This window comes from Gasterosteus aculeatus, chromosome 1, assembly GCF_964276395.1.
Source record: "Gasterosteus aculeatus chromosome 1, fGasAcu3.hap1.1, whole genome shotgun sequence".
Classification (NCBI taxonomy): Eukaryota; Metazoa; Chordata; class Actinopteri; order Perciformes; family Gasterosteidae; genus Gasterosteus; species Gasterosteus aculeatus.
In genome coordinates, this window is record NC_135688.1 from 15,262,131 (window position 1) to 15,278,403 (window position 16,273).

The following is a 16,273-nucleotide window of genomic DNA, read 5'->3' on the forward strand; positions in this document are numbered from 1 at the left end:
GCGGAGGAATCTTTTTTTTTTTTTTTTACCCCACCGCCGTCATCACAGGGAAAAATGAAATGTCCCGCCCTTTTTAAGTTGTGTATTTTGGTCAAGTCTTTGTTGCGTCGCTTCATTAGTCTGGTAATGCGCTTGCTTGGCTCATTATGAAATTGGGACAATCTCCCGGGGATCACCCCCTCGGATTGTTTCCTCTTCGCTGGCTTCAAATCGTGCGTACATTTTGCCACGAGCCTCTGTTTGTATAAATCTTTCAGCACCGCTGGCCAGAGGTCGTATCCTCTAACATTAATCAAGGCTCAACGGACTCCTAATCTTTTATCCCGGTCCTGTTTGCCCCTCGGACCAACACTTTATGGCTCAATCCATCAGACTGACTAGCTGTGAAATGTCAAGGGTACACCAGCAAGGGCCCTCGTCGGGCCATTCAGTCACCGTGAGGCTAGAGTAACGGCGCTGCACTAATCAACATTCAAAGCTTCATCTGGGAAAGAAGAGTATGCAATAACTTGTGATCTCAGGAAATTCAGTGGTAATCTGAGAGCAGGGACAAGTCCCTCTCAGAGGCTAATGCACTCGAAGCCGATTCAATCAGGAGACACATTGTGGCCTGAGCCCTCGGGAAAGTGAATGGGAGCCTTTGTGGACACGTGATGTTACACTGCAGGCGAACTTTCCTGCCTCCAAGAGCTCTGCAATAACACAAAGTTAATTGGCCCGCAAAGTTTTCACAGTTTCATCCCACAAAGTTGATCTTTAATCAGCCCAGCAGACCGACATTTTTATCTAATATTTAATTTATTTTAAGCTTGTGAAGAAGAGCCGCTCATGTTGATGAATACTGATGCAACTTTTATAAAGCTCTATATGCACGATGCTGATGTAACCTGATGTTGGAAAGTGATTTCTATAATTGGGGGAGATCGTTGATGATTTTAATCCCGATGCTAGTCTGCTGCGGTTGTAATTTAAGCAAAAGAGAAATCCACCTGCCACATCGCGGTGAAGCCAGAAGCCCCCCCCGGGTAATACTTCCGAATCGCACGCAAATTGATTATTATTATTTTTTTTTCTTGGCTTGTCTTTTTCTTAGGCACAGTTTTGCACTCCAGAAACACTTGAGGCAGTAGTGGAAACCGCGCGAACTTGGTTGGGAATAATTTTGGGAGGCAATTTGAAGTGTAGCCTTGAACGGTGACTGACGAAAGCTTTTACTTTACACGCTTGTATCAAACGTTTCCTTTCCTGGTCTTGGTGCTGTGAGATATGGCGCTAATTGGTGAATTACATGAACATACTGTGCTATTGGCCCCGTGTGAATTGAGCGTGAGACAAAGGAGTGGAAGCGCATTCTAAATAGCCCGGCCGCAGGGCGAAACCACTGGTGCTTAAATAGCAGGGTTCCCTTCTGCAGATAGTTTTTTCTCTCTCTTTGAAACATCTCAGTGAAAGGCAGTTTTGATTACTCAGGGAACTATTGATTTTCATTCGTCCTTGCTCCCGTGCTATAGTCTCTGGATTCATGCGGTCCACTGGCTTCCACGACATGAAGCCCTGCAGCTCGATTGAAGCCATGTGTTTGCGGGAGTGTAATAGAGGTGTTAAGTCTGCGGTGTGTGTGTGTGTGTGTGTGTGTGTGTAAAGCTTAGTCAAAGATGTCCTGTTTTAAAAGTTCTCATTTTATTAGAAACTGCTGGATAACTCGTTACATTACACTTGGGTTTTCCAACATTGTTCAAAGTGGACACAGAAATAAACAAAAAAAGACCATGAATTTATATCAATTATGTATTAGTATTTTTTCTATATTCTCTGTAATTACTCATATAAACTGCTTCATTTTCAGCCGACTGCTCAATCTTATCCCTTTTGGTTTATATTTCTATACTGATCCCAGTTGTTGTTTTATTTATTTCTTTAGCCTCAGGGCCGAATAGACAAAAATACAAACTGTTGATCAAGAGGATGATTTAATGTAAGTGCCTTTCCAAACAAAGAAGCAACGTATCACACTTAACCCCGTCCAAGCGGTAGAAATTGTTTAGGCGGTGCGTGCATTTCCTCAGGTTTTACTACATGTTGACCACCGAGGCCAAGAAAAAAGAATGACACTGACATGCAACTTTTTTGTTTAAATTGGGATCAAAGAACTCCATAGTTAGGAGTACAAGGCTACCTCAACAAAACAGCATCTGTTTCTGTTTATCTCATTTCTTTATAATACCCTGTCAGAGAAGATGTGGCAACCTAAAATGACAATAACGGTAAATCTTGATATGAAATGGAATTGGTGGCCTTCTCTTGACATCTGTTTAGTTTCAATCTGCTGAATCGTCGGGGCAGGAATAGCTTTTCATCCTTGAGCGAACGGGATAAACCAGATATTACGTGATTATGTAGGTTCACAATGCCAATTCAATATCATACAAAACATCAGCAGCACGCACAGCCCTGCTCAACCTTATCCACCCTTGTCCATTGTATTGCCCTATTGTACTGCTCACAGATTTTCTTGACATGTTACATAATGTGCCCTCATTTCCACTGTTCTCCTCTTCCTCGCGGGCTCTCCAATGTCCCGACACCAGCATGTGATGAGAGAGGAACCACTTGAGCTTCATCATATAATGTTGATCCATCTGCATGTACACGAGTAAGAATAACTGTAGGACAGGTTTTTTAGCGTTATTAGAAATGTCTGAAAATATGCAGCTAAAAAGGTCTGGCATTTCTGGCGGAGGGTTAGAGGAGGAGATGCACACTGCCGGGTCTCTTGCAGTTAGCTTAGCTCAGCTCAAAGTAACAGCAAGCCTACTGTGTCTAATGGGAACATCCTCTGACTAAAGTCCCCGAATAATTACACTCTGAATTTTTTTTGTATGGATGTAAACAAACAAGGTAAATGTAGTGAATTTGTGAGTTTCAAATGTGCTGGCATGCATTTTATGTTTGGACCAGAACTAGGCTAAATGTCTCCCCCCTTTTACCAGTCTTTATGCTAAGCTAAGGTAATCAGCGGCTTGTGCTAGCTCCACATTCCCTGTGCAGAAATAAGCCTGCTATAGAAGCTAAACAATGGTAAAACTTCAGGTTTGATGCTGTGTTTTGAGACTTGTAGTATATCAGGTTTTATCCTGCTGTTATTATAACCTTTCCAGCGCTTTAGAATGAGAATAAGGTTTTCACAGCACACTGACACAATGAAACACTGTGAGCAGAAGTGACCTGTGAGTTTAGGGAATGATTGATTTCTGGCCGTTTGTGAAGTGAACCCGTTTCCCAGTGGTGACACGCTTGCCTTATGCATGTCCCAGAAGACATGGGGTCGGCGCTATAAACACATGCTTTGGAGTCCTTTTTACGCTTTGCAGTGGGAGTCCGTTCTTCCTCCATCCCTGAAGCGTTGCATTGTCATCAGAACGGAGGCCCTTTTGTGTTCTCCGATGGAAGGCGCTCACATGATGAGCACAGTGCTTTCTGATGCCGGCCACTATCGGTGTGCAAGGCACTGAAACATTCATTGCACATTTGGATCCTATTTAGCATGAATATTAAAGTGTAGACTCCCCTCTTCTCCCTGAAGGCCTTGTTTTAGCATGTTTCCTGCTCATTTGAAAGGGGAACTAACACCACGTGGGAAAGGAACGTATAGATGTATATATCCTGACTTCTGGACAGCTGTGGTGCTTTTCTGTCAGTGGGAGCAGGAGGTGCTGCTCATCACACATGACCCAGTTAGAGGAGCTGCACTTGTAGGACCATATAAAGCGGATCCTACCCTGAGGAGGCTTTGGCTTTGTTCTCCTCACACTCCTTCCTCTTCACTCGCCTCTCTGATGGATTGAACAGCCATGGCTCTTTTTTTTTACAATGAAACCACACCGGCATGCTGATTTGTATAACAGCCTGTAGACAGTGCGCATATTTCCTTTTTTTAAACGCGCTTTTCAACTTACTTGGATTCCTCCAAATGAGTGAAATTTCCATTCAATGAGGCTGAAAAACTGTTGTCCGGAATCTACTGTAATTTGGCTTCTACTTTATCTTTGTCATGCGCAAGTAAAGCAGCTTATTGTCACCACCCAGAAGCCAAGCCTCACAATGATAGTAAGTCATTCAAAAATGGCAAAAAAAAGATATTGCAAAAGCTAATCTTCCCCCTGACTTGAGTTGTGGCAGCAAATTAACTCCAGTAAAGCAGTCAAGTGGTCTTGACATTGCAGGTTTCTCATTTAGCCGACTAACGTACATGAGCTCACTGTTTCTGCTGCTTTGCACAGCAGTGGCAACATTAACAAGGGAAAGGTAACATTCTTTTGGAAAAGCAAGAGCAAGAATTTTTTCTCAGATCCTGCCAAATTCTTTCCCCTTGCCCCCCCCACCCCTTGGCCTCTTATTTGACTTCTCGTCGGGAACTGAGAGAGGAGGAGGAAGAATGTCCAATTTGCAACATGAGATTAAAGGAGCCTTGAGGTCGCAAGGAGGCGTTGGGTTCGTAGCTGGAAAGAGTGAGACATGCAGAAAATATCTGCGCCCTCGTGCCAAAGAACTCATTGTCCCCACATGTCCAGAAGACGTTGTCTTTTGAAAGTTATTTGCTAGGTTATTTAGCACGCGCCAGCTTAGTCCTCATGCGATGCGCTGTGCCCCGGTTGTTTTGTGTTTTTTTTCCTGCCTGATAATCGCCCACTGCTTAATGAACCAGAAGTTAATTTTGCTCTCGTAACTGCTGTGTTTATCAATTACCGGTTGTAGTCCAAAACTGTGTGGCAAATGAAGGGTGTGATTAGATACGGCTGACTCCTGACAGAATGCCTGTAGCAAAACCGCTGAAACGGATCGATACAACACAAGCTGCTCTTTCCGCCCTGGGCCGGCCAAGGTGACTGATGGGCGGACATGGAATGAAATGAGACCGTATTAAAGGAGAGTGGCACGGGCCAACAGGTCAAACCCACCGGCACGTACTGTACATCACTTTATCAGATTACATTGTCCCGAGGAACAGGCCAAGAATAAAGCCCATGTCATATTCAGCATCGTCTCAGCGTTGACAGCTTTCCATCACCGTAACCTCGCCGGAACTTTTTTAAGGGATGCACAATGAATCAATATTAATCACAATTTGGGATTTTTTTTATAAATGAGCATTATAATAGATTGGATATTTCCGTTTGAAATATGTCCCCGGCCCATAGAAAGCCCTGCTGCATTTGAAGTGCGTCCTACACTCATAGGTTGAGACCGAGATGTGTTAGATTTCTCTGCAGAGACTATCTGTGAAAAACCTTCCCAAATGTCGCACTGCATACATGATATGGCTGCTGGACAGGGTTCTTTAATTAAATGGGAAAGGGGTCCAGTTAGTCAAAGCACGCACAAAATAATTGCAATAAAAGCAGAAATATTGATAATGAGAGATAGACAGTAGGAGACAGATTCACAATCTACATTATATAGGTTCTTTGAAATTATTAACCCTAACCCAGATATAGCAAAACTTCACAACAATATGAACTTGATAGACCACAAAACAACGCAGAGTGTGCCGAGGGCTGTTTATATCTGTTAGGTTCAGTATATTATTAATTTGTCCCAGCAGGGAACTGATATCAAGCAGATACAAATAAGAAGTGCTGCCAAAACGCGTGTGAAAAACCTGGCGGTTTGTCAGCAGGATGATATGAAAATATCACCACGCAAGGCCTCACGAGAACCCGACGTGAACAATGTGTCTTGTTAAGTCCTTTGACGGCTGCTGGAATAAAAGGACTGTTTGTAACTGTCTGACCTTTTTTCCCGGGCCGGCGGGAGCAGATTCCAGAGGGAACAGGCAGAAATTTGCCACGGAGGAGATGGACACACTGAATGAATAGTCAGAGCCGAGGTTTGTTTTCCGGAACTCTGTTCTCACCGTCCTGGTCAGTAATTCAATTCCCTGCGTATCATATTCGAGACTGGAAGATCAAATGTGTAATCACCCATCACACAGGGGTAAACCTTTAAAACGTCACAGTTGGGAGGCAAACGTCGTCCAACCAGAAAGACGTCCTTCACCACGAACACACCTCTCAGTCAGCTGGATGATTGAGGTATAAATTTCAGGATTCATATGCATCACTTCGCACATCACATATCACACGCATTGCACGCGCTCTCTTTAAATCCCTTCCCCTCCTCTGTATGCCCTGCTCATCCTGCATCTCTCAGAGCTCCAGATTTAAACGGTTCAACCGAATCTCCAGTCCCCCCAGCTGGCTCGCGTGAAAGCCAACAACCGCTTCAACGGCGAGAAATGCTCACATCAGAGTGAGCCCTTCGGAAAACGACTGCGGTGATCCAACTCTGAATGACGGAGAGAAGCGAAGCAGGAACGTGAGCCGAGGTCGGCCTTGTGTTTCAACTGAAGGGAGAACAAAGGGAGAAAGGGAGAACATGCCTCGACGTGCCGGGATGGTGCTGTTGACGGATGAGTCACATCCGCTGTTAGGGAGGAAGGAACACCTGTCAACCTGTCCCTCGAACCCAATCTCAGAATAACATCACATTTGCACGTACGTACGTGAGAACCATGTAACGACATACGTCATAGTGATGTCATCTAAAATTAGACCCAAGGTAACCGCAGTATTTGCAAGTGAGGTTTAATACCTTTAGCAGAAATTACCCAGAAGAGCAACTTTCGTACCTGTGCACTGTATGATGATTGATACTGAAAAATCTCATGGTTCCTAACTTAAACCCCCCCCCCGTTTAGCCCCCCTGTTTAACCTTTCGCTGGTGATATCAGTACGTCTCTGTTAAACCGCCTTCCCACAAGTGGCTCTCTCTTCTTCAGATGATCATCCAATCCCAATAGGGAATGTCTTTCATTAAGCCGCCCCATTCAGGCCCCTCCCCACCCAAATTCCCTGACCACCGAAAAATTCTCTCCAGCTTATAGCGGCAGCCCTTTCTACTTGTCCTCTTTGGCCTTCTGAATGATAACCTTGAATGGTATTGTCTCGGGGCGGGAGGGAGGGCAAAGAAATGCTTTGCTTTCTGACAGAGAGCAGGAAAGCTTGACAAAAGGCATCGGCACTCCCTAAATCAGAGAATGTGGGGCAATGAAAAGGGGGCAGTTTTTCATTCAGGTAAAAAGCGTCCACAGAAAAAAGACGGGGGAACAATGCAGCAGCTCTGGTGGAACAAAGTACTTCTCTGTGTGCTTTTTAAAGCCATTTCACAAGTGAGCTCGACTACGATGATGAAATCCGAGGCAACCATGTGCAGAAGAAAGTTCACTGAGATTTTATGGATTGAACACTGATATGTGGGACTGATTGTATTCGGTTGAGTTCGTTCATCTGAACTATATCCCAGTCCATAGAATCCCAGTTCATGAAATAACCCTTCAGAGGGGCCATTAAGCGACCTCATGGAGATCAATTGGAACTCAATCTGTGAGTGAGTCGTCTGGCCTCGCTGCATTCTCTCCCTGACCCTCGTCTTCTCTACCGCCTCTGCCTGAGAAGACCATCAGCATCCGGTGGGCGCCATAGCAACTGCAACCCGAGTCCAGAAAGAAGGTGCTTTACAAACAGCGGTTGCGGTCAGAGAGCAGCGACGCAAGCAAACAAACAAACCACCCGGGCCCGAGTTAACACAGCGGCATTGAAACCACCTCTGCCGATCTCGTAGAACGATCAGGGGCGTCTTTGAGTTTGACCCCGAGGGCGCGGATGGAAGGTGCGCTGGGCGGCCGCGGACGCAGGTTGATGGCAGACTCGATCTGATCTTTCCCCGTCCGTCTGTTCCACTGGGTGATTGGAGGGGCTGTGTGCTGGCTGCAGTCACCGCCTCGCTGGGACTTGTTCCACTACAACCGTCATGGCAGCGTATGTGGAGCTCTGAAATGATTTCATCATGAGGAGGCCATCTGCTCACAGAGAAGTGAGCGATTTGAAGTAGATTGTGTTGTCTGCAGGATAAGAGAGAACATCCCTGGGTAAAGCAGTGAAATTTGCAAAAATCACATTTGTAGAAGCCAATATGGGTGTTTTGATTTGAGGCATTTGCACTTTTTTACGGCATGACATCCAAGAGCTAGTTGCGTTTTTTTTTTTTTACACCGAACTAATTTCCCCCCAGAGTGATCATTATCTTTTTTTCTTACCGTGGTTTAGTGCTTGTGATTGTAGTGTTCCTGCTTGCAGTGCTCCTCAAGCCGGTGGTCAGAACACCAGAATTAGGTCAAAACATTTTTGGTTGGGGGGGAAACAAGTGTCTTCACACTCTGATGGGAGGTCAGGAGAAGACTTTGCTTTGAGAGGTCAAAAGCCAAAAAGGTTGAGAAGCATTGACAACCACACGCTAACTGACGCAAATCCCCAACCGATTGTTTGTGCCGATCGGGATGTCGGTTCGTGAAAACGAGGAGGACAGGAAGCGTCTGTCTCCAGCAGCACGCACGGGGACTATAGCCGTCTCTCCCAGGAGCAGCTTGCCTCCTAAACATTGTGTGAAAGAACGTGTTCCTTTCTTTGTAATCCGTCTCCCACGTCCCAGTCACCCACCACCCTACCTCTGGTACTCAGTAACCCACACACTGAGTGTGGAGGATGGGATTTGACAGAATTAACTATAGTTGCAAAAAAATAAAGAAATTCAGTTAAGGAAAAAGCCAAAAGAGAAATATTGGGGCACGTATGATACGGTATGGAATTGGTGGCGATGTGTTTATATTTATCTGCTCTCACAGTGTCCCGGTGTCTGTCTCCACAGTGTCATGGTAACACGTGAGTCCTCGCATTGACTACACCCGCCGCAGTGTTTATCCCCCAAAAACAACAGACGAGACTGTCAGTTCACCCAGAAGCCTCTGATTCTTTTTTTCGTGTGGTGCCACAGCGGGACTCAGCTTTTGACAGTAATTTACCTGCCGTCCGTGTAGCTTTAGTCCGCCAGCGTTACATGTTATCATCATCAAGTCCATTTTCTGACCTGATGTGGAAACAATTGAGTCTTCAGTTGCCGCGTTCTAAGTTGGCATCTGTAGAACAGCAGCTCTTTATTGTTTGGATCATTTTAACAAATGGGTTAGTCAAAGAATGACTGCAAATTCCCAATACCCAATCTGGAATTCTTCAAATGGATAATGGGTGCAGGGTTGAATAACAATGTCTTTGGGAAACAAAGCCACATTCTGCACTGCATTATTTTTATTCCCCTTGTGCTGTTAGGAAATCAAATTTGATTGCATGCTGCTGTATCTCTCTGCATTATACTTGAAAGGGAATTTTTGATTTGGTTAAATATTAATCATGAATACATTATCATACTTGCATGCTTTATTGCCTTTGCTGTTACAAATTTGAATCAAAACACATTTGATGACATTATATAACTATTAAGACTGTGTGTGTGCGTGTGCCCGCTTGCTTCTGTACTAGAACGGCGTGTTTTTTGTTTGTCACAGTAGCGCCTCGCACAGGGATTTACATCGAATGCCTTTGTGTTACTTAAATGTTGTCATTTTGGGTCTGAAGCAGTAACTCCCCCTTAAGGGGGTCGAAGAAGAAATAGCGTTGTTACGTTTGACAATCACTGGATCCCCTCTGAACACACACCTGGACGGAGCCTCTTTTACACCGTCCCCAATTCGATTTTCTATCACAGGTGCCGTAATAAGTCAATTTTCTTTTTTTTTTACGGGCGGATGACATTTGCCGTGATTTCGTCCGCGGCTTTGGAAAAACACAGATGTCATATTCACTTCTCCAACTCCACCTCCTGATGTTAGCCAGTTTGTCTGGCCCATCAGCATTAGCATATGGATTAATTTCTGCTTGTTATCTTGGCCTATATGCAATAAGGCAGTCCTGGATGGCAGTGCTAATCAGGTTGGAAGGCAGAGCTTTCTCGCCTTCCCTTCCTCTGCTGCCATCCTCACATCCCAAAACTGATAGAAGGGTAGACACGTTGGAGGGGATTAGGCTAATGTGATGGCTGAGCCACCTACGGGGTAATTTTAAGAGACGGGCCTTGGCATCCGGGGAATAACTTGTCAAGACCCGGCTGTAGGGTGATATTTTGGATATTAATCTTTAATGTAAATTGACTAGATTTTCCTCAGTCATAAGTCTATTTAATCACCGACGTAAAGCAGTCCCTCAAGGATTTTCCAGAGTTTTACAGTAATTATTGCACACCAAAAAGATGCTTGGATTTTGTAGGGGTTTTTTCCCCTCTGTAGCCTCTGTGAGCAATTGCCAAGCTATTTGCATATGTTCCTTGTTTATTTGCAGCTTTTTTTTATGAGCTGCTTTGTTTTGTCGCGGTTAAAACGCGCGACAGAGTGTTAAAATCATAATCCGTGTCATTTTACAGATGGATTTGAAGCTTGTTAGGTAAAGCTGTTGGATCAGGTCACAGCTGCCCCCCCCTCACTAGTATCTGCTGGAAATGTTTGATAAGGTGAAAACAAAACCAGTCACAGCAGTGGCTCCTTGTTTTTGTTCTCATTTTAATCATTTTTAATTAAAACAGAATCCAAACAAAACCAAAAGTTTTGATTAACAAACACTGCTTTGCATTTTTCCTCCTCATTAATGAGACTATTCTCAAATCAGGAAAATCCACCGAGCAAAGCAACAAGGATGCAGAGTGAGCACCTTGCCGGTGTCCTCGCCGTCAGGTTCGATCCCTTCATCGCTGACGGACTCTCTTTCTTTCATCCTCAGGTCTGCTCATAGGATCTGGCTGCGCACTCTATCCTCTGGGATGGGTCAGTGAGGAAGTGCAACAGACCTGCAACAACAGCTCAGGACAGTTTCAACTAGGTGAGATGTGCAGCATGCTCGCTCGCACGCACACACACACACACACACACAGCCACAACATTACATTACATGTCATTTAGATGACGCTTTTATCCCAAGCGACTTACAATAAGTGCATTTCAACAACAGGGATACAAACTCAGAAGAGCAAGAAACAAGATTTCATCAAATAAGCCAATTCACAACTTGTTATAGCTAAGTGCCATTATAAATCCAATTTAAGTGCTATAATTTGTTAGTGTTTTTAGTCACGGTAAAGTCTGAAGAGGTGTGTCATTAGTTTGCGGCAGAAGATGTGAAGGCTCTCTGCCCAATGCTTCAACCATGAATGTGTACATTTGTTCGTCCAAGCTGAAAACCCAAGAGATACAAAAAAAACAATAAAAATTCAACAGAATGTGTAGCTGCTCTCCATTTCTGCATTTTAAAAAAATCTCTAAATAGGTGTTGAGAATAAAGCAGGAGCCAGATTGGTGCTCTGTATTCAACTAGCATTGTCAGGACTGCTTGATAGATGCTACTGTAAGAGATGCTGGGCCGGTGGAGGGGCGATTCATTCTGCAGCTGCTTTTTTTTATTTGATGCTAATCAAATAGTGTTTGATCTTCTACTTAACGGAGAAAAATCACTCGGCGTGATTGTAGTAGTTTAATTAAATGTCAGAGGTAAATTTTTGATAGAGCTGTGGAGACCATTACTTATGTGATCAGGTAGGCATAGATTTGCTTTCTCTTTCAATTTACATTAACATACGCTAGTCTGACACTTTTGTAAGTTTTTTTTTCCTTTTTCTTCTAGGAAATAAGTGAGACCTTTTTTTTTCCTCCTTTCTTCCTCAAGCATTAAGATGTGTGCTCATTGAACCGGTAACAGCAAAGAAAATTCAACCTGCAACAAAGCAACTTATTAAGAAGAAACTTCTCCCCCGTTTACTTCAATTCATTAAGCTTTTTTCTCCATCTTTTCTTTCTAAAACAATGTTTATTCAGATAATTCACAAATGAGTTAATTCACATTCAAATGGTAAATATTCCATGCAGTCCCAGAAAATGACCCCAGTGCGATGTGAAATCTAATTGTCAATTTGACTAAATGTTACTCAATGACAAGTTCTGAATTGACAGAGAATTACAAGTAATATCAATATACAAATATGTGAGCAGATAGATCACGCAACATGAAATCCAATCCATTTCCATTCAATTCTGTCGGATTGAAATTCACAATTTCGATCAATAAGAACCGGCTCTTGTCGGTACATATCGTTTCTTGCGTTTGTGGTGCGTTTGCATTGGTTTCCCGGTTAGTTGGCGGCTCCACTGTAGTTTGTCTCACCTGTACGGCATGACAACACTGTCTCATGACGACACCGAGATGCTCTGCACGGCATTTCAAACAACGTAGACTTCTTCCTCTATCATGAACAGAGCAGTCGGTACCTTCAAAGTCAGCTTTGACTGTTGCTCGTGTCTCACTGCTGCAAGTGAGACACGTGCATTTTCAATGTGAAATTTTAAAAAAAAAAGTGCGGTTCATTTATCACCCTTACGTCCAAAGAATGAATGCATGGAAGATTCAAGTCATTGCTTTGACCTGACATCTTTTCAAATGTAATACTCCCAAACCACGTGGATGGTTATTAAACCACAGCTACGTTTTCAAAAGAGCCGAAGCTCATTTTCAGTAATGCCGACGGAGAGAATAATTTGCTAAAAAGGAAAAAAAATGGGACTCTGAGAAATAATGGTCTTCTGCGGGTTGGGGTTTTATGGGAAGTGAGAAGAGGGCTGATCTGATTCGTCAATGAGACGCCTCTCCTTCCGCCCCACGTCTAGTAGTCGGATAACTACATTCAATCAGGCGTTCTCCACCAAATTGGATGTTTGTTATGAGAAGTCTTGATGGTCATCTGAACATTTCCAGAGTTTGAGGCAGATTTAGGTCAGATCCTTATTTTAATAGTGCACATAATTCCCTTTTGAGGATTAGAGAAAGAGGCCCTTTAAGTTTTAATACGGGCTTGTTTTTGGCTCACTTTCAGAATATTCTGCCTCTGGTGTGCTTTCCAAAAGTCTGTGCTGTGAGAGCACATTTGGCACATACCACACTGTCTGTTTGCAAATAAAGTTAACTATGTCCAGTGCATTTGTTTCACCAGGGCCAACTCTTTTCCACAAGAGGAAGGGAAATGTTACGGCTTGAACAACATTTTATGGTTCTCAACTCAAGGACCTTTTTCCTCATCTTATGTAAGGGTAAAAAAAAAAGGACACAGGGTGCCATGTGCTGTACTTAGTGGTGTAATTAAAACTTAATTTTGAATCAAAGGTAAAACATTAACATCTCTATTATTCGTACAGACACAGACCGTAGACATGATGTTATCAGAAGGCGGTGTCCTTAACATTCATGCTCATTCATGCGCAGCCATGATGTCATGTTCTCTAAACATTTACAATCTTGGGGTTAAGTAATAACTTCTTATGTAAAACCACTCAGTTATCCAGTCACACACTGCTGACCAGTGCCAAGTGTTTCCACTTTGGGATGAGCAATGAACAGCCGAGGTAACAAACACAATAAATAAGCCTTGTTAAAAACCAAATTGTCTATTTCTTTTGCCTATTGTAGAACTGACGATACTACTCCTAAAAATGGAATCACCTGTTCCCTGGCCAAAGGCCTATCTTTCTCAAATTAATTGAAATCCATTCATGGGTCCTTGGAGATGCCGAGTGACAGGACGGAGAAAACGCAACGGCGGAAAGATCTCACCCACAATCCTCTGCTTTCCTCTGCAGGTTCCTGCCAGATCGGCTGGGCGTATTACTGCACAGGGGCGGGGGCGGCGGTGGCCATGCTGCTGTGCACCTGGCTGTCTTGTTTCGCGGGGAAGAAGAAGAAGCAGTACCCGTACTGAAGGGACCATCGGGGGAGAGAGAGGGGAGGGACAGGAAGAGACCCCGGGAGAGGAATCCGGCCCTGTGGACTCGCACCAGTACAGCACATCAGGCACCAAAGACACCAAGTCGTTATGGTGCATCATGGGACACAACTCATCTGACAACTGCAGGGACTGTTTCATAATGCAACACAAACGCACGCACACAAGGCTTTGAAAAACACGTTCTTCTCTCAAGAGCTGTTCTTAAGTGAAAGATGTACGGACCAATTCTATTTGTAAAATTGTTACATTTCTTAAAGAATATTCTCTGGCTTTTTTCTTTTGTCCTTCTCCCCTTCAGTTATTGATGTTTCGTGCCCTGTGATAATGAAGAGAAAAGTCATCTTGCATCATTGTTACGTGAAGTGTTTCTGTGTCCTTTTCATGTCTCGTCCTTGCCTTAAACACAGTGAAATGCAATAATCCTTATAATGTAAAGCAATCCAACACTGGCTGCCTGCTTCCTTCGACTCAACCGTTTCAGATCCCAAAAGTCTAAGCATAGTTTATTATACACATTCATAAGATGATATACGTCGTGTACAATAATGTATTTTATCATATTAGCACATGTTTTGTATTCTTCCAATGTATTCCTTGTCATTATCTTTGTTTTGTAAATAAATGTTTATTGAAATGTCGTATTTAAAGTGACTTTGGTGAAACAATAACTGAACAGGCATCCTCTCACATTCCTGAAAAGCTTTTCTCATGACCTTTTGACCCTGTAGTGTTCACTACAAGTGGGAATCTTTTCTTTTTTCTTTTTTTTTTTGTTTATCACCCCACAATCAATAAAGAGGATGACGACGAGCAGTGCTTGTGAATTGAACTTTTCCCCATTATTGATCCTGCGACCTCCCGACAGATTATTTATCTTTTGATCTGGTTACTCAACTTACTCAAAGCTTTCGAGTCTTTCAGGCGAAGCCGGAGATGCGATTACGTATGACATGAAGTAGACGCGCATCATGGGGCTTAATGTCAAGGACTTTTTTTCCGGAGTTCCTCCACCTGTCTTCACAGTGTGAATAACTAGAACGGTAACCTTTTCATACCAATTACCACAGCTGTATGTGAGCCGCTCACAGCTTTCCGATCCCTATTTTTTTTTGTCCTTTTCGTCGATCCCCTTCACTTTACTGGACCGTTGATTAACAAACAACACTTCAGAGTTTCATCCCAGCTCCAGTCAGCTCATTTACAGAGCAGTATTTGGCCCGCGTTATTTATTAAGCATCCCCAATTTCTCACAATGCGCCGCCTCCCCCGGATAATGTCCCCCCTCCACACTTGAGAATACTCTCTCTCAGTACATCCTCTGTTTAATATGTTTGCACGGCTCCTCTGCATTCTGCTCGCGCTCACGTCTGATCTGCAGTGCTGATTGATATCAGGCGCCATTGTTCCAACCAGATGCTTCATCAGCACAGGCTGACACAATGGGGTTAAGTTGGAGCGTTCCCGCTTTTTTTACATCAGTACCCGAACCTCAGACTGACAGACGCGATCTTACTCGTAGGAGGACGATTGTCTTGAAACGTGCGAAACGTGTCGTAACAGAGGAAGTGCTGCTGCTCTGGTCCACTGATGAGTACAACGGGTGTTACAACTGCTGGAACTGATTTCTGATCTGAGCACTTTAAAGTATCATTTTATTAATACAGTGAGGACCACATCTCGCATCTCACTTTCATAATCTGAGCATTTGATGCTGATACTCAAAATGCAATCCCGTTAATGAGCGGAGCCAAGAAGTAAATAGAAATTAACACTTCTAGTCAAACTAAAAAAATAAAGGATGTATCAATTTGAGAAATTACATGGATTACTGTTTTTCTATTTAGTCTATGATTTGGGAGGACCAGCAGGATTACTTCATGGATTATCTCTTGAGGCTGCAAATGAGTAGCTGGATCTAAAAATACAGCCAGCATTAAAAGGTTATTTTCTTAATTATCTTATTGATTTCCCTTAAAGAAAATTGCAAGAGAACATGTGGAAAACCAGCGAGAACAAATTATACCCCAAAGTGAATGCTGCTGAAGTCACAGGCAACACAACGACAGATTAAAAGCCTTAAATTGTGCTCTGTTTTAACATCATAGTTTTGGGGATTTTTAAGGGAGAAAGCATTGAATCACTTTTATAGAGTACACCCAGTAAGATATCAATTAATTCATTTCTAATTAGTTTTCTTTCCTCGACAGTACCCTTGCGAGATAATTACTGCCCTTAAGAGCAACTCTGTTTATAAAAAGTTTTGTGCTACTACTACTAGTACTACTATCTCCATAAAGATATCGCATCATTAATTAATAGTGCTGCAGGTTGGCAAGATAGTGAGCCGTGCCGGCCGTCACATAGTGCCTGTGCAGCAAAATAGTGGTCTGTCGGCAATGTGTAACATACTATATGTGATCGAGTGCAGTATCTGCAGCACAAGAACAAAGAAAAGCGCCCGGGTGTTTCACATTTCACAATGAAAACAATTTAGTGCTGCCCAGAA

At 43.3% G+C, this 16,273-nt stretch overlaps 1 protein-coding gene across 1 annotated transcript in view; it reads left to right on the forward strand.

The window, feature by feature from the left end:
• LOC120822845 (LHFPL tetraspan subfamily member 6 protein) overlaps positions 1 to 14,401 on the forward strand; it is a 35,611-nt gene extending 21,210 nt beyond the window's left edge. Inside the window, exons 3-4 of the mRNA XM_040182793.2 lie at positions 10,722 to 10,820; positions 13,622 to 14,401. Coding sequence (XP_040038727.1) covers positions 10,722 to 10,820; positions 13,622 to 13,740 — 218 coding nt within the window. The 3' untranslated portion in view covers positions 13,741 to 14,401. The remainder of the gene's footprint in view (positions 1 to 10,721; positions 10,821 to 13,621) is intronic.
• The last annotated feature ends 1,872 nt before the right edge of the window (positions 14,402 to 16,273 follow it).